This window comes from Phacochoerus africanus, chromosome 7, assembly GCF_016906955.1.
Source record: "Phacochoerus africanus isolate WHEZ1 chromosome 7, ROS_Pafr_v1, whole genome shotgun sequence".
Classification (NCBI taxonomy): Eukaryota; Metazoa; Chordata; class Mammalia; order Artiodactyla; family Suidae; genus Phacochoerus; species Phacochoerus africanus.
This window is the reverse complement of record NC_062550.1, coordinates 17,977,522-17,996,807: the sequence shown is the minus strand read 5'-3', so window position 1 is coordinate 17,996,807 and position 19,286 is coordinate 17,977,522. Positions and strand designations below refer to the sequence as shown.

Sequence of the window (19,286 nt, the reverse complement as noted above, 5' to 3'; positions counted from 1 at the left end):
CACAGCTAAGCAGCACACCCCCTCGCCTCCACATCCGGTCTAGCCAACAGCCTAGCTCCCACCAACAGGTAATATTCCCAACCCAAATAGCATTGATGATAAGATGCACCACACTTTTATGAGCCCCTAAGAAAAACACTGCATTCTATGCCACTGATTATAAGCTATCCCAATTCTCAGAGATGTTAAAATGTATTTTTTCCAATTCTCAGAGATGTTAAAATGTATTTTTAAGTGCATCTTGCAATCAAGGCAATGCTTGTTTCTCCTTCAAATCTTGGCTCTTTCAATCAGATTGTGAAGAAAAGGGGACTGGAAGGCCAAAGTGGGGACCACAGTAGAGGGACTCAAGTCTTCTCCATCCTCTAACGGGGCCGGACACTGCTGCCCTCGTATGCTCTGACTCCTCTGCACCCTGTATACCCAGGCTGCCCCTCCCACGGAGTACCTCTTCTCCTTCAGCGCCAGGAAAGAGATCGCCTCTTTTTCACAGAGACAAAACACCAACCCTGCCCAAGCTGTGCCCACCATTTTTGAGAAGATAATCACCTAGCACTCCAAAACCATTTATCCAACCTCTTCCCACCCTGCTGGGTTATCTTCCCGGAGCCTCCAGGCCAAGGCCATAGGAAGATGCCGAGATTAGTCATTTCCTCCTAATCGGACTAAGACAGCACCGTTAAGCTGCCGACTGCAGGCAGTTCCCGTTAAAGCCAAGCAGCTAGAAAGGGCTTAGCCCTTTAATGCCAGCAGCTGTATCTCCACAGCGTGGCTGCTCTGCTGAGGGGCTGGACTCTGTCCAGAAGCATCAAGCATTTAGCCCCAGTCAGTGTATATTAACCTAGGAGGAGAGAGCAGCCAGCTCCCTGGGAGGTGAGGAGGGGGTTCACTTAAGCACCCCCACTCCCCAGGCTTTGCTTTCCAATGAGGAAGGAACATTCCAGCCCCTTTGTATTTCTCGCTCTACTAAAACCTGGACAAACTCTATCATCTTACAGGCAGAAGCTTTCTCTGTAGCAGCAACGACTCCATTGTAGAAATTCACCTAAGGACAGATCCACTTGTTAGTTTTGAGAAGAACTTAGGCCACTAACCTCGGACTCATCCTTTTCTGAACTGATTTTTTTCTCTGAGGTCTAAAGTAGTCTTCTGATCCCAGGTGTACACACATGTGGGCACAACAGACGGGCTCCCTCTTCTTGGAGAGCCCTGGGCCGTGAGGTGGACAAGGGAGTTCGCAGCCCTCGGAAAGCCCTGGCACAGAGAGGGCTGCTGTACAGAGATCACTCCAAGACTTCTTACTCGAAGCCAGATGGTGAACATGAGACGGGGTGAGAGCTAATGCCACTCAGAGGGAAAGCCAATAAGCTAATCCGCTGACACGTCTCTAGAAGCGGGCTGATGGCTTTGGCTCAGAGACCTGCCTGTTCTTGGCTCTGAGCTTCAGAGCCCATGAGAGGCACATAGGTGGTCTGAGAACAAGTTTCCTCCAGGAACAAGCTTAAGCTCATCCTCCACCAGCTCATCCTCCTCCTTCCACACAGAGCAGCCCTGGTCCTCCATCCTACCAGACAACAGCCCCACTGTTAAGACCCTCTCCTGGAGTTCCCGTCATGGTTCAGCGGTAATGAACCTGACTAGGATCCATGAGGATGGGGGTTCAATCCCTGGCCCCGCCAGGGATCTGGCCTTGCCATGAGCTGTGGTGTAGGTCACAGACACGGCTCGATCCCATGTTGCTGTGGCTGTGGCCAGCAGCTGCAGCTCTGACTCAACCCCTAGCCTGGGAACTTTCATATGCCGGGGGTGCGGCCCTAAAAAGACCGAAAAAAAAAAAAAAAAGACACTCTCCTATCCCAATGCTTTTCCCAGCAGTCTGGGCCTTCCTGCTCTTTCTGGGCCATCTGTTGAGAACACATAGGCCAATCACATACAGCCCTGCGTAGAATCATTTGCGCACCTACGAATCTATTAACAGGTTCCACAATGCTGAAGAAGTCTAAAGTAGCAAGCACCACAGCTGACTGCCAGGCAGGAGCTGTCATCTCCAAATTCTAATCCCAGCTAAACTATGGTTTATGGGAATGTGAGCCAAATCACCTCTCTGAATTTGCCAGTTGGGATCCCATCCCCTATCCTGCCCACCGCACATGGGTATGGTTAGATCAAACAAGATGATAAATGAAAGCACCCTCTTGTATATTGTAAATCACCATATTACATTTCCTAGAGGCTTTGTGTGGAATCTGTTCTTGATTCCATCTTCAATGACGACCAGGGAAAATACTAACTGGTGAAGGCCTTATTAGAAGTCTAAATATCCATTTACATGTGTATGAGCCGAACACACAGATGGTGTCCAACTGTGTGAGAGGAGAGAGTAGCGCTCTATAAAAACAGTGCAACTAAATGAAGCCTGGCAAGAGTTCTGGAGGGAGAAGGTAGACAAGAGGGAAAATTCCTGCTTCCAGCTCTGAGTCCCTGAAAAGTGGCCTCCTTTCCCATCCCACACGCCTGCAGAGGACAAGGCTCCCACACGCTGCAAGGTTATTCCTGCTGACGTCAAGCTGTCTTCGGCCTGACTTCGGGAATAGAAACTGTCAACAAACACGGACTCTGAAAACCAGAGTCTAATAAATTACACAAGTTAAGGACCTCCTGGCCTGAGGCCTTCACTTATTTACAAAATATACCAGCTACAGGGAGCAGGTTATTTTTTTTTTATTTTAATTACTGAATTCTTAGGTGAAGTGGCCACTCTCTAAACCCTGTTGATACTAAAACCACAATGACTAACACGCCCTGGCTCCGCATGCTTAAAAGCTTTTCGCACCAGTGGCTGAAGCTTGAGTCATGACCGAGATTATCATCAAAGCACACTGATGGAGAACCTTGTGTGTGAGCTGTGCCGACTTGAACACTGAACTCTGTGCCTGCCACCCTTGCTTCTCAGATCCGGACTGCCACAGCAGCTCTCACCCTGCTCCTGCTGAGAGCCTAAGAAAGGTGATGCATGATTAAGCAAACCGCTCAGTGATCCAGGCACAGCAGGGGGTCTCGCAACTGCCTTCTAATAGGAAGCCACATACACTGCATGTACATGCGTAAGTGCACGCAGCTGTCTATCTGCCTGAGGTGGACAGAGACCCTACTGAAACAAAACCAAACCAGCAAGCCTGGGATCTCTGCTCCTTGTATGAATGCAGCACTCCTTGTCCCTTTGTGCTGCCCGATAACTTAAGCATGAATTTAAGAACTCAGGACCCCTTTCAATGCCACAGGGTCAGGTCATGGCCAAAAATGACTTTTTTTTTGCCATGGTAAATCAATTGAGCACTCTCTAATCCTCTGATTGAAACGGAAGATGCCTTCTTGCCTTCCCAAATAACTCACCTTCTTAAGGATGAAAAATCATTGAATACCCAGTCATGGAGTTCCCGTTGTGGTGCAGTGGGATCGGAGGCATCTCTGAAGCACCAGGACGCAGGTTTAACCCCTGGCCTGGCACAGTGGGTTAAAGGATTCAGTGTTTCTGCAGCAGCGGTGTAGGCTGCAACGGTAGCTTGGATCTGACCCCTGGCTGGGGAACTCCCTATGCCAAAGGGCGGCCAAAAAGAAAAAAAAAATACTCAGTAATAGACACAAATTGTTGCTGCTAAATCAAATGATGTAATGTTTGCCCAGTTAAATAAACATCAAACTTAGGAGTCTTACATAGATTGATGGAGGTAAATGGATTTAAAGATGTAAATATTCTGGCTATTAGTAAGGGGGATAGTAAAGTTACAATGCATTAAAGACGGAAAAAGAGGCAGCATCAGAAAGGGCTGGGAGTGGGAGGGGAGGGTGACGGCCACGCCAAAGCCCTGGGCCCCCGTCCACAGACCTCAGGTCAAAGGAGTGCAATTTAATTAAGAAAATACTAGAAAGTCAAGCTGTTCTACATGAAGTACTGTTAGAGAAGTTGAAGGTTGGTCGTATTTCCCTATGCTAATATCAAAATTATTTTCATGGTTAAGGTCTCTTGGCCTGGCCCAAAAACCGAGCAACTGACTGCCAACATTTGACACACGGGGCTATTTCCTTTTTCGTTAATGGGCCATCAGTTCCTGCATGGGGTCGTCTTGCCTTCACTCACATTATACAATCCATTTACTTCCTCTACATTAGTGACTTAAAACGCACCTTGGGGAAATACTACAGAACAGCAAATGTGGAGCCAGGCCAACACTAGGCTTACAGAGATTTAAGAAAAGAGACAGCATCTAAGACGAAGGATAAAAAACCCCAAACCTAACAGGCGTGAGGGTATACAGGGGGCTAAGGGGAGACGGGACCCGTCCTCTGTCAATTTGCTGAGGCAGATGGGTCCTGCTGCGAGAGCTGCCACCTCCTGGGAAAAAAGCCAGTAGGTTGCCTTCTCTCTCCACGGTTACATATTAAGCCTGCAACTGTTTACGTTCAATCTCAGATACATTCTGTTCACCAGCTTCAGAGTTCCAAGGGCAGGTGCCCTCAGTTAATCATCCCAGCTCTCTCCAGAGTCACTTCCAGCAGTGAAGGATGTTCCAGGCGGTCGGCCAGACAGAGTCATTTGGGTTCTTTGGGATTTTTTCTTTCTTTCTTTTTTATCTGCACCATTCTGATCCCTAAAGACCTGTTAGAAAAGTTTGGGTTTTGTTTGAAGTAGTTTCTTCAAAAAAGAGGATAAGAGTTAGGATAGTCTAGGACTTCAGTTTGGACAAAGAAAGAGACTGAATGAGAAATGAAGAAACCAACTCCTGGCGATGGTGAAGGGAGGGGAGAGGTGAGGAGGGGGGAGGGAGAAACGGAGATGAATAAGACTCAGACACTTGGAGGAAAAATATTTTCTAAAAAAAAAGGCACTGAAGCTCACTTTCCAGGACAAGAAAAACAACCTCACTTTTGTTTTGAAAAAACTATTTACTTTTTTCCAAATGTTATTCCAAACACAGTTTTATAGACAAGGGCCACTATGGGTTAGAAACATTCTATAGGAGAAAGGATTTTGATAGATACTGGAAATAATTTTAATAGAAGAAAAAGCTCATATTTATCTAGATGTGGCTATTCCACAGGAAGATTTCAGTATCCAAAGTGCAAAGGCAAAATGACTGTGGCTTTTCTTGCCACACAGACTATTGACAATCTTCCCTTATAGCCTACTCTTAATTGTTAGCTGGGTGCCAAACAGACAGTATCCTGACCTTGAGAAGTAGGGCTCCAATGGACAAGGGGGTGGGGGTATCAAGCCTCAGAATGAATTCAACTTTAAAACAAACTGGCTTTGACTCCAACCAAACCCAAAGTTCAGCCTGAGGGCCCACTGGAAATAAATACGAATTGCAGTATCACTTTTAAAAAGTTGTGCCACTTAATACTATTAAACCTAATCAATCCAAATTAAAGCTAAGCATACTCCCATTACTAGTATGGTCCTCACTGGATCTCATTTTTAGCAAGGCCCCATGTTTATAGCGCAGTTCATAAAGGGAAAAGGGGAACTTTCAAGTTCTCAAAGGAGCCACCCTAAATGTTCTATTCAAACCCTTCTTCACCCTGCCCTCTCACCTCCCACCCTGAGACAAGGCAGTCTTACCAAAGAGGTAGGGCTTCTACCATTGTCTCATGGAAATTACACCAGAAAAAGGTCATGACTGAGAGCATTTGGCTTTTAGCCAAAGGGACCTGCCCCCAGCCCCCAAAAGAATCACAATGAATTTCATACTCCACTTCTACCTCTGTAGAGATCTTCTGTCTAAAAGCTCCCAACAGTGACAGCAAAAGGTGTTGGTATTACATTACTTGAGGAGAAGGAGAAGGAGATATATATAGTTTTCATAAAACCCCCATGCACAATTAAACTTGATTAAAAGCCTGGAGAATGCTAAATGTAGTAATGAGTACAGGAGGCTGCCGAGCAGAGAGTACAGGTGCGTCCTTCCCTGCATTCAGTAAACGCTGGGAAGTAACAGGAGACATGACTTCACTTGAGCATTGGAGAAGCAAAAAAGTTTCCTTGCCGTCCTAGGTTGGTGGCAGACTTGCTTTTGCTCCCAAATCTAAAGAAAAAGAAAATAAACTGGAAAAGTGTTCTATAAAAAATGGTAAATAAACAACTATACCATTACTTGATATACTCAACCAAAGTAGGAAAACTTCGACAACTACTCGATAAGCTGTGAGCTATTCTGCCACCTAAGATGACGGAGGGGGAACAGTAAAGACCTTCAGACCCGCTTTACAGAGGGGATCCTTATGGCTCCAGGTTTCCTTTTTTTTTTTTGTCTTTTTGCCTCTTTCTTGAGCCGCTCCTGCGGCATATGAGAGCCACAGCAACGCGGGATCCGAGCCGCGTCTGCGACCTACACCACAGCTCACGACAACGCCGGATCCTTAACCCACTGAGCAAGGCCAGGGATCGAGCCCGCAACCTCATGGTTCCTAGTCGGATTCCTTAACCACTGCACCACGACGGGAACTCCGCTCCAGGTTTCTTTTAAAGTCTAGATGCTAGTTAATATCTACTTCAGTTTTTCTTTCAAAAAGTTTCAGCATGATGGGAAAGACATCTAAGGAAGCAGTCATTTTTTATTTCCTGAGCAGACCAATTCCGCCTACCTGGGAGTGTTCTTGGTGAGGGTGGAGCGGACTCTCTGCGACAGGGAGCTGGATGAAGGAGTCTTGAGGAGCTGATGCTCAGGAGTAGTCACAGGCCCCAGTACACTCACTTCAAGCAAAGGTAAGACAGTTTTAAAGGCGGGTTTGAAAAAGAAAGTGCCGTTGTAGGCAGCCAGTGCTAAGCTGAATATCCTATGAAGCACTTAGGAGCTAAGGTTAGAGACCTTGCAAAGCCCCAGATATCATTTTTCTTATCATTTTCTAACACACCAGTATATTTTTTTAACTATACAGTTCAATGAATAGCTGACATTCATTTTCTGATTTAGGCTACTCTCAAACACCACACTTCACAAATCCAACATCTATTTAATTTTTTCCTATGCTAGAAAAAACAATATGCTTTCTTAAAAAGAACCTGCAATAATTAAAGAACAAGTCTCCAAAGCCACTGAAGCTGGATAAAACCAGCCTCATACATTTTTGGTGGCAATATAAACTGCCAAAAGCCTTTAAAAAATCAAGTTGGTAAAACATCAAGAAACATAAAAATGTTTAAAATCTTTAATCCAGTGATTCTCACTCCTGGGAATTTGTCATTAGGGAAAAAAAAGGAGTATGTATATATATGTATATCATTAACACACAATGTTAATGATATCACTATATGTTATTACAAAAAATTGAAAAATAACAATACCTAATAGAATATTTAAGTAAATTACAGTTTTACAACCATTTAAAAATGATGAAGATCCTCAGGTAACAAAGAAAGTTCTCTCAATATGCTAAATGAAATAAGAACTAATTATACCTAAATCATTACATATTTTAAAATATCCATATGGGTAAAGAAAGAGAATGTGGAAAAGTGAAAAAAAATTAGATGATAAAACTGTACAAATTTTTCTTTAATGTTAGAATTCTCAAAATTAATTTAATTTTATTGAAGAATATACATTTCAAAGAGCTCTGATAAAGGCAAGGAGTGGGCACCTTGCCAAAAATCAGAGAGGGAGTCGGGCTCTTACGGAAGCATGACTTAAGCCTTACCTTTAACGTCTGGTGTCTGAGGTGTTGAAAAGGCATTTGAGTTCTCAATGACATGCATGGGGTCAATGTTCTCTTGTTCCACCATCATGAACTGACTCCAGTATTCCAGCGGTAGTGAAAGCAGGCGCTCTACCACCTAAAAGCCACCACCAAAGATGACCAAATATGTTAGCAAACTTCTAAGCTCAGGGTTCACCTCTCCCTGCTCTCTCCTATTATCATATTACCACCAGTTCGGGTATATATACATACGGGCTCGCCTACCTTGGGTTGACGCTTGATGTCCTGTAACATTATCACTGGATCTGGATTGGGCACAGCGTGGGCAACTATTGTAGGGCCAAAGACTTTAGCCAGATTGGCAACATCCATTTTAGTGTTTGGGCTCTGAGCCACTCTAAATAAGTAAAAGAGCATTAAATTAGAAGATTTGCTACCCTGCTTAAAAGCAGTCCAAAATGTAAGATCTACAGAAAAACAATTCACCCCCTCCCTAACACTCAACCCCCATTCTCTTTCCCTTGGCGAATTCCCTGACTCCCAGAAACAAATTTCTGCTCCACTCACCTCTGCAAGTGAATCATGAGGAAAGCTAATGTGTCTCTGTTGGCCTGGGGCAGCTCACCAACAGCCTGGTACATAGCAGCTATGCTGTTGTCCTCATCTGTGATTTCTGCAAATGAAAAGAAAGCACCAAGAGGCCTAGACTTCCTTCCCTTGACAGCGGGCTTTTAAGTTATCGACCACAAAGTCTCATCTATACTGTAAGCTTCTGAAACTTCTGATTAGGTTCATGACTGCATCAGACTCTAGATTCATTAACAAGCAGGATACTGGCCAGGAGCTCAATATTAGAAATCAGAACTTTTAAAAAACCAGGTTTTGCAGTTAGGGAAAGCAGCTGGAAACTCATGTTTCCAGGAAGGCAGACATACAACTGCAGAACTTACAGTTATCAAGGTTTCGTTCACAAAACATGTTTAAGAACCTATTATGTGCCAGGCACTCAAGTGCTCGGGATGAAGCAGAACTAAACAAAAGAACTTGCCTTGTGCTTCTGAGGGAGTCAGTTAAAAAGCAAATACCAGAGCTCCCCACTATGGCACAGTGGGTTAAGAATCCAACTGCAGCGGCTCAGGTCACCATGGAGGTGCAGGTCCAATCCCCAGCCTGGCACAGTGGGCTAAAAGGATGGGTTAAAGGATCTGGCATTGCCTCAGCTGTGGCTCAGATTCAATCCCTGGCCCAGGAACTTCCAAACTTCCATATGCAGTGGGTGTAGCCATAAAGTTAAAAAAAAAAAAAAAAAAGCCAGGTAGTGATACATATAATAAATAATAAGCTAGAAAGTAATGGAAGCTGCAGGAGTTCCCCTTGTGACTCAGTAGGTTAAGAACCCGACTAGTATCCACAAGGATTCAGGTTTGATCCCTGGCCTCACCCAGTGGGTTAAGGATTCAGCATTGCTGTAAGCTGCGGTGTGGGTCACAGATGTAGCTTGGATCCCACATGGCTGTGGTTGTGGCACAGGCAGGTGGCTGTGGCTCCAATTCAGCCCCTAGCCTGGGAACTTCCATATGCTGCAGGTACAGCTAAAAAGTAATGAAAGCTGTTATTTTAGAAACGATGGTCAGTAAAGGTGTTTCTGAGGACAAAAAATACAAAAAGAAACTAAAAAAGACATAAAGGAATGAATCATGTAAATAAATATCACTCCAGGCTAAGACAACAAATGTAATGGCCCTGAGTTGGGAGTAAGCTTGATTACGTTCTAAGAACTGCAAGAATTCCAGTGTAACTGGAGAAGGAAAGAAGGGAAGAGTGTTGAAAGAAATGATGTTGTAGACGTATGTGGAGTCGTCTGGCATGTTAAGGAATAAGAATTTTATTCTGAGAGTAACGGGAAGGCACTAGAGGATACTGAGGACAGAAGGGACATTATCTAATTAAATTTTAAAAGGACCACTCTAGCCACTGAGTGAAGATTATACTACAGAGGGCAAGAGTAGAAACAGGAAAATCAGTAGGTTCTTTTATCACTCCACAGTAAGAGATGTTAACCGTGGGAGTTCCCGTCATGGCACAGTGGTTAACGAACACAACTAGGAACCATGAGGTTGCGGTTTCAATCCCTGGCCTCGCTCAGCAGATCAAGGATCCGGCGTTGCTGTGGCTGTGGCGTAGGCTGGCAGCTACAGCTCCGATTAGACCGATTAGACCGCTAGTCTGGGAACCTCTATATGCTGTGGGTGTGACCCTAAAAAGTAAAAAAAAAAAAAAAAAGATGTTAGGTGTCGTAGTAATACAAAGTGGGTATAGAGGCAACATGTCTTAACATCATGAAAGCTATTTCTGACACAGCCAACACAGTGTTTAACTGTGAAAAGCTGAAATCTGGAACAAGACAAGGATGCCCACTGTCATCTCTCCTATTCAAAACAGTATTGGAAGTCCTAGCCACAGCAATAAGACAAGAACAAGAAATAAAAGGTATCCAAGATGGGAGAGAAGAGGTAAAATTGTCATTATATGCAGATGATATGATACTATATTTAGAAAACTCTAAGGATTCCACACAAAAACTACTAGAACTAGAGTTCCTGTTATGGCACAGCAGAAACGAATCTGACTAGGAACCACTGAGGTTGCGGGTTCAATCCCTGGCTTCACTCAGTGGGTTAAGGATCTGGTGTTGCCATAAGCTGCGGTGTAGATTGCAGAAGAGGCTTGGATCCTGTGTTGCTGTGGCTGTGGTGTAGGCCGGCAGCTATAGCTCCAATTCGACCCTTAGCCTGGGAATCTCCATGTGTCATGAGTGCGGCCCTAAAAAGCAAAACAAAACAAAACAAAACAAAACAAAAACCTACTAGAACTGGGAAACAATTCAGCAAGGTAACAGGATATAAGAATAACATACAGAAATCTGTTGCATTTTTTTACACTAGCTGATGAAATATCAGAAAGGGAAAGTAAAAAACCAATTTCCCCCTTTTTTTGACCGCACCTGCAGCATATGGAAGTTCACAGGCCAGGGATCAAGTCTGAGCCACAGCTGAGACCTACACCACAGCTGCAGCAACACCAGATCTTTAACCCACTGTGCTGGGCTGGGGATCAAAACCACGTCTCCGCAGCAACCCAAGAAGCCACAACCAATCCTTAATCCACTATGCTACAGCGGGAACTCCCACCGGTCCCTTTTAAAATTGCATCCAATGAGTTTCTATGGTGGATCAGTGATAACGAACCCAACTGATAACCACATGCCTGGCCTCACTCAGTGAGTTAAGGATTCAGCATTGCCAAGAGCTAAGGTGTAGGCTGCAGGCACGGCTCAGATCTGGTATTTTTGTGGCAGTGGTGTAGGCCAGCAGCTGCAGCTCTGATTTGACCCCTAGCTTAGAAACTTCCATATGCTACAGGTGAGGCCTTAAAAAGACAAAATAAAATAAAATTAAATTAAAATAAATAAAATTGCATAAAAAAAACTCCTGACCAAGGAGGAGAAAGATTTATATGCTGAGAACTATGTAACACTGATTCCTTTATGTAACACTGATTCCTTTATCAGTGAAGATAATTCAAAGAAATAGAAAGATATCACATGCTCTTGGATTGGAGGAATTAGTATTGTTAAAATGGCCATACTACCCAAAGGAATCTACAGATTTAATACAATTCTTATCATATTACCCGAGACAATTTTCATACAACTAGGACAAATAATCCTAAAATTTATACAGAACCATAAAAGAGCCCGAATTATCAAAGCAATCCTGAAGAAAAAGAACAAAACAGGAGGCATAACCCTCCCAGACTTCAGACAATACTGCAAAGGTACAGTAATCAAAACAACGTGGTACTAGCACAAAAACTGACATATGAATCCATGGAACAGAATAGAAAGTCCAGAAATAAACACACATACTTACAGTTAATTAATCTTTGACAAAAGAGATAAGAATATAAAATGGAGAAAAGGGGAGTGCCCACTGTGGCTCAGCAGTAATGAATCAGACTAGTATCCATGAAGATGTGGGTTTGACCCTTGGCCCTGATCAGTGGGTAGAGGATCTGGCATTGCTATGAACTATGGTGTAGGCTGGCAGCTGTGGCTCCAATTCAAACCCTAGCCTGGGAACTTCTAAATGCTGCACATGCGGGCCTAAAAAGCAAAAAATAAATTAAAAAAAATAATAAAACGGAGAAAAGACAGTCTCTTCAGCAAGTGGTGTTGGGAAAGCTGGACACCCACATGTAAAGCAATGAAATTAGAACACACCCTCACACAATACACAAAAATAAACTAAAAATGGCTTAAAGACTTAAATATAAGACATGACCATAAAACTCCTAGAAGAGAACATAGCAAAACATTCTCTGACATAAATCATACCAACGTTTTCTTAGGTCAGTCTCCCAAGGCAATAGAAATAAAAGTAAAAATAAACAAATGGAACCTAATCGAGCTTACAAGTTTCTGCATAGCAAAGGAAACCATAAACAAAGCAAAAAGACAACCTGTGGGCTGGAAGGAAATATTTGCAAATGATGTGACTGACAAGGGCTTAATTTCTAAAAATATACGAACAACTCAACTCAGTAACATAAAAACAATCCAATCAAAAATAGGCAAAAGATCAAAACCACAATGAAGTACCACCTCACACCTGTCAGAATGGCCACCGTTAAAGTCTACAAATAACAAGTGCTGGGAAGATTATGGAGAAAAGAGAATTCTCCTGCACTATTGGTAGGAATGTAAATTGGTGCAGCCATATGGAAAAGCGTATGAAAGTTCCTCAAAAATATTAAAAATAGAGTTGCCATATGATTCAATAATCCCACACTTGGGCATTATATCTGGACAAAACTAATTTTGGATACATGCACCCTAATGTTCACAGAAGCACTATTTACAACAGCCAACACATGGAAACAACCTAAATGTCCATCGACAGATGAATGGATAATAAAAATGTGGTACATATATATATATATATACAATGGAATACTATTCAGCCACAAAAAGAATGAAATAATGCCATCTGTAGCTACGTGGATGGACCTAGAGATTATCATACTAAGTGAAGTAAATCAGAGAGAAAAAGACAAATACCACATGGTATCACTTATATGTGGAATCTAAAATATGACACAAACGGAAGTGCCCGTCATGGCACAGCAGAAACGAATCTGACTGGGAACCATGACGTTGCGGGTTCAACCTCTGGCCTCTCTCAAGGGGTTAAGGATCTGGCGTTGCCATGAGCTGTGGTGTAGGTCACAGACGTAGCTCAGATCCCAAGTTGCTGTGTGGCACAGGCCAGCAGCTGTAGCTCTGATTAGACCCCTAGCCTGGGAACCGCCATATGCCGCGAGTGCAGCTCTAAAAAGACCAAAATAAATAAATAAACAAATTTATTAAATATGAAACAAATGAACTTATGCATAAAACAGAAACAGGAAGTTCCTGTTGAGGTCCAGCAGTGACAAACCCAACTAGTAACCATAAGATGCGGGTTCAATCCCTGGCCTTGCTCAGTGGGTCAAGGACCTGGATTGCTCTGAGCTGTGGTGTAGGTCACAGCCACGGCTTGGATACTGCATGGCTGTGGCTGTGGCACAGGCTGGCAGCTGCATCTCCAATTTGATCCCTAACCTGGGAATTTCCATATGCTGCACATGCAGCCCTAAAAAGCAAAAAAAAAAAAAAAAAAACCCAAAAACAAAAAACAAAACTAGAAACAGACTCACATACACAGAGAACAGACTTGTGGTTGCCAAGGGTGAGAGGGGTTGGGAAAGGGAGGGACAGACTGGGAGTCTGAGATTAGCAAATGCAAACTATTACATATAAAATGGATAGGAGTTCCCGTCGTGGCACAGTGGTTAATGAATCTGACTAGGAACCATGAGGTTGCAGGTTCAATCCCTGGCCTTGCTCAGTGGGTTAAGGATCCAGCGTTGCTGTGAGCTATGGTGTAGGTTGCAAATGCAGCTTGGATCCCACGTTGCTGTGGCTCTGGTGTGGGCCAGTGGCTACAGCTCCAATTAGACCCCTAGCCTGGGGTCCTCCATATGCTGCAGGAGCAGCTCAAGAAAAAGGCAAAAAGACCAAACAAAAAAAAAAGAAAAAAAGAAGAAAAAGGCAAAAAGACAAAAAAAATAAAATGGATAAACAATAAGGTCCTACACAGGAAACTATATTCAATATCTTGTGGTAAACCATAATAGAAAATACTAGGATCAAAATGACTATACTATCCAAGGCAATCTACAGAGTCACTGCAATCCCTATCAAATCCCCGAGGACATTTTTCACAGAACTCAAACAAAATATTTTAAAATTTGTTTGGAAGCACAAAAGACCCAGAATAGCCAAAGACATCCTGAAAAAGAAAAACGGAGCTGGAGGAATCAGGCTCCCTGACTTCAGGCTATACTACAAAGCAACAGTCATCAAAACCATATGGTACTGGCACAAAGACAGACATAGATCAGTGGAACAGGATAGAAAGCCCAGAAATTAAACCCACGCACCTACAGTCAACTAATCTATGACAAAGGAGGCAAGAATGTACAATGGAGAAAAGACAGCCCCTTCAATGAGTGGTGATGGGAAAACTGGACAGCCACATGGAAAAGAATGAAATGAGAACACTCCCTAATACCATACACAAAAATAAACTCTAAATGGATTAAAGACCTAGATATAAGACCAGACACTGTAAAACTCTCAGAGGAAAACATATGCCAAACACTCTCTGACATAAACGACAGCAACATCTTCTCAGATCCACCTCTTACAGCAATGATGGTAAAAACAAAAATAAACAAATGGGACCTACTCAAACTTCAAAGTTTCTGCACAGCAAAGGAAACCCTAAACAACACAAAAAGACAACCCACAGACTAGGAGAAAATCTTTGCAAGTGAATCGACTGACATGGGATTGATCTCCAAAATTTACAAACACCTTCTGCAGCTCCATACCAAAAAAACAAACAAGCCTATCAAAAAATGGGCAGAAGATCTAAACAGACAGTTCTCCAAAGAAGACATACAGATGGCCAAGAAACACATGAAAAGATGTTCAACATCACTCATTATTAGAGAGATGCAAATCAAAACCACTCTGACGTCCCACCTTACACCAGCCAGAATGGCCATCATCCAATATTTGCCAATGGATTAAATATAGGTTCTGTAAAGGAATCAAAAACGTCTTCAAGTTCAAAGGGACAACATAAAACCTAACCAAAAAAAAAAAGCACCACCACCACAAAAAACCTGTTAGTACACTACATAATTTTTTTAAAATTTTTTAATTTTTTGCTTTAAAAATATATTTTTTTTCCATATGCACACCCGCACATACGGAAGTTCCCAGGCTAGAGGCTGAATGGGAGCTACAGCTGCTGGCCTACATCCCAGTCACAGCACTGGGGGATCCAAGCTGCATCTGCGACCTACATCACAGCTCACGGCAACACTGATCCCCAACCCACCAAGGGAGGCCAGGGATCGAACCCACATCATCATGGATACTAGTTGGATTCATTCCCACTGTGCCGCAATGGGAACTCGAGTACCCTACACAACTTAGAAAGGAAGAGTAAAGGCACGGGGAACATGGATATAGTTATTCCTCCGTCAAAGTATTTGAGCATCTGCTATGTTTCAGGCACTGTACCAAGAAAAGCATAAAACAGGAAACAGAAAGAGTCAAAAATTCCTGCCCGCAAGGGACTCACATTTAAGTATGAAGATCTGCCCTTACCTGCTGCTTCCATAAAGGTCTTGTTTAGCCGAAAGGTCAGAAGGGGTTCTTTGAGATTTCGAAGGAAGTCTTTCAGGAGGCTACAGATAGCATGGATGTCATCCACTTTGCTGAGGAGGGGTACAGTTTTCACTCTTAGGAATTTTTCTTTCAGCTCTTTTACTGTCCGGTCACAGCCTGAGATCCGATACAGGCCTGTCTATTATCAAGATGACACTTTCAGTTAAAAACCTCTTAGTTATTGACACAAATAACAAATTCACCCTCTCCAAGGGTGGAGTCTTACCTCATTCAGCCCTCTTTGCTCAATCTCATTCACACAGTGGACAACAATGGAAGGGATCATTGGAGAAGTCTGGGAAACATAATCTGCCAGCATTCCCTGAAAAAGGAGTTTAAAATTATTATGTAAAAATAAAATAGGAAGAGTTCCCATCGTGGCACAGTAGAAATGAATCCAACTAGGAACCATGAGTTTGCAGGTTTAATTCCTGGCCTTGCTCAGTGGGTTAAGGATCTGGCATTGCCGTGAGCTGTGATCTAGGTCACAGACTCGGCTTGGATCACATGTTGCTGTGGCTGTGGTGTAGGCTGGCAGTTATAGCTCTGATTCGACACCCAGCCTGGAAACTCCCATATGCCTTGGGTACAGCCCTAAAAAACAAAAGATAATAAAATAAAATAGAATAATTATTTATACCCCTTAGACTAACAGCAGAAGACCAATGGGTAGAGCCATCCCCAGATTAATACTCAAGCTGAGACCTCATGCTTACTTTTAAATTGCTCTTCCCAAAGCATATATTAGAACAGACTCTCAATTATTTCTCCTACCTCCACACCAGGACTGATTTATGATCATATATACCACACTTTTGCATGAACAAGTAATAAGACCACTAGCTACAACTCCCCCCTACTCCTCTTACAGCCAAGGGCATCAGAAACCAAACAATAATGAGATTATTACAGGTATGGAATTAATATAAACTAATTTATTACTCTTAAAAAGAAAAACTTCTCAGAGTTCCTGTTGTGGCTTAGCTGGTTAAGAACCCGACTAGTATCTACGTACTAGGTTCACTCCCTGGCCTCACTCAGTGGCTTAAGGATCGGGCGATGCCACAAGGTTCACTGCAGGTTGCACATGCAACTCAGATCTGGTGGCTGTGGCATAGGCCAGAGGCTGCAGCTCCAATTTGACCCCTAGCCTGGAAACTTCCATATGCCATAGTTGCAGGCCTAAAAAGAAGGGGGAAAAAAAAGGCAGGAGGGAAACAAACAAAATTTTTCTATACCGTAATTATTCTTAGTAAGAAAAATTATTTAACACAACTCACAACTGATCATGACACAAACCTATCTGTAGGAGAGAACTCCATGGTTCTATATTAGAATACAGAAATTCGTAAAAAATTATAGCATGAATAAGAACACTTAGGATTTAAGAAAAAGCATTTGATAATGCTGGAGACTGGGCAGCAGAGTCATTTTGTTTTGATTCTTGCTAAGTTACTTGTAATGATAAATAATTTCTTAATGAACTGAATCAAATTTTAGAAATAATCAATCTAATCTTAATAGCCTAGTATGGAATATCTCTAATACAAAAGAAAGAATAGTCAAAGATGAAATTATATGATGGCTGAGATTTGCTTCAAAACAACTCACTGAACAGGGTCAGGAGGAGGAGATGGGGGTATTAATAAATCAAGACTGGACATGAATTAGCAATTGTGGAAGTTGAATGATAGGAACCAGGGGGTAGTTATACTAATCTCTCTATTTTTGTATACAGTTGAAATTTTACAGAATTGGATGGGATGGGCAGGGGAATGAAGAGAACAAAAGGAAAGGAAGTGGAGGCAGAGGGCGAGGGAAGGGAGACAAGGAAGAAAAGAAGGAAAAGGAGGGAGAGAGAAAGGAGGAGGGAGGAAGAAAGAAAGAGGAATTTAATTTTAAAAGATTGCTTAACAAGAGTTCCCACATGGTGCAGTGGAAACGAATCCAACTAGGAACCATGAGGTTGCGGGTTTGATCCCTGGCCTCACTCAGTGGGTTAAGGATTTGGCGTTGTTGTTGCTGTGGTGTAGGCCAGTGGCTACAGCTCCAATTAGACCCCTAGCCTGGGAACCTCCATATGCTGCGGGTTCGGCTCTAAAAAAGTAAATAAATAAATAAAAATAATAAATAAATTTCTTTTTTTTTTCTTGGCCGTGCCTGTATCATCAGAAGTCACTAGGCCAGGGATGAAATCCATGCCACAGCGGTAACCAGGGCCATGCAGTGACAATGCCGAATTCTTAACCCACTGAGCTATGAGGGAAGTCCCATCGTTTTCTAACTTCTATTCACTATTTGCTGGCATCACTAGCTTTAGAATAAAATGACCTAAATTTTGAAAAGCTAAAGAAGCCATAACACAAGGATGGCTCCCACAGATCATACCTCTCCGATCTTGACAGGTGTCCCTACCAAGGTAGGAATGCAGGGAAGGGGACAGCGCTCCCGACATTCTGGGTGAGAGACCACACGACAGTCTCGACACTTCAGAGACAGCTTGCCAAATTTTATTCGCTTTCCACATGGAACACAAGATTCGGGTTTAATAACCTGAGGATGAAACAGGGAGTGGTATGAATTAGAATCATCAACCTACATGTGCCAAACAACCTTCTAATCCCTTTCCACATATTTATTTGTGCAACTCTCACAATGATCCTAATAAAATACTTTGTTTTCTTTAAGCTAAGTAAACAGAGGCAAAAAGAGGCTAAGTAATTTACATAAGGGCATCCAGCTGGAAGGGATCACTATATAGCAGCAGAAAGAATCTGTTGACAAGGAGTCAGAAAACCCCCATGTTGACTTTGCCACTTACTGTCCTGTGGCTCAAACGAGTCAGTTAACTCCTCTGAGCCTCAGTCACTTTGCTTGGGTTTTTATGAGGAAATCAAAGGGGACAAAGTAAAAACATGCTGTAGTCAAGCATTAAATGTAAATACTTATCACTAAAAAAGCATAAACAACTGCTTCTGAAAAGTTGCTTTCTTTTAATTTGATATAACTCACAGAGTGGAAAGATACACAACCCCCGTAACCAGTAGTTACCCCTGGAGAGAGAGGTATTGGAAGGAGGAAGGAAAACTCGCACTCAGGTTTGTAACACTAACGTACTTAAACTTGTTACTGGTAACTATCACTTCTACAATTAAAAAACTAGATGTGCCCAAGAGTAGCAGCAATCCCCAATTTACCGTCTTGGAGACGAAATCGTGCAGGCGCATTCCTCCGTTGCCTTGCGGAGTGCTGGAGCCGTCTGTCTCAGTTTTTGGCTCCGGCTGCCTGCTGCTCAAGGTGGAGTCACTGTTCCAAGGCTGTAAAGTACCTAGAAAACAGGCAACTCTAAACTTTGGGTCCTAAGTATTTTGTTCCTTCTGAATTCTAACCCCAATTTTAATGTAACCGGTAGATCACCAGTAATCTGTAACAACAACCAGAAGTGACTATAATGGCTAGGCCAGGCAGAGCATGGCTCAAGGCCATGCTCAAGGCAGAGCATGACACAACAGTGCTCTGGCCCTCAGTAAGCAGCAGTAAGAAACTACCCAAAACATCCAACTCTGCCTCATGAGGGGTCTAAGAAACCAATTCTCCCCAGGTTTTACTAGTTGTTTTACACAGACAATTCAGTCACAAACCCAGCGGACCTGTTTTCCTCCGGCTCCTGGTCCAATATGGCACGGTCTCAATAGTGGACACAGCTTCGATGGGCCCACCATCATTGGGAACAGTCACTGTAGTTTTT

The 19,286-nt window shown here is 42.9% G+C and overlaps 1 protein-coding gene across 1 annotated transcript in view; it reads right to left on the bottom strand.

The window, feature by feature from the left end:
• Positions 1-4,924: 4,924 nt before the first annotated feature.
• The window catches only part of RACGAP1 (Rac GTPase activating protein 1), a 36,085-nt gene continuing 21,723 nt past the window's right edge, over positions 4,925-19,286 (bottom strand). The window contains 10 exon segments of the mRNA XM_047786579.1: positions 4,925-6,083; positions 6,643-6,751; positions 7,696-7,831; positions 7,960-8,092; positions 8,263-8,368; positions 15,479-15,677; positions 15,765-15,860; positions 17,927-18,091; positions 18,736-18,866; positions 19,189-19,285. Of these exon segments, the coding sequence (XP_047642535.1) occupies positions 6,008-6,083; positions 6,643-6,751; positions 7,696-7,831; positions 7,960-8,092; positions 8,263-8,368; positions 15,479-15,677; positions 15,765-15,860; positions 17,927-18,091; positions 18,736-18,866; positions 19,189-19,285 (1,248 nt within the window). The 3' untranslated portion in view covers positions 4,925-6,007.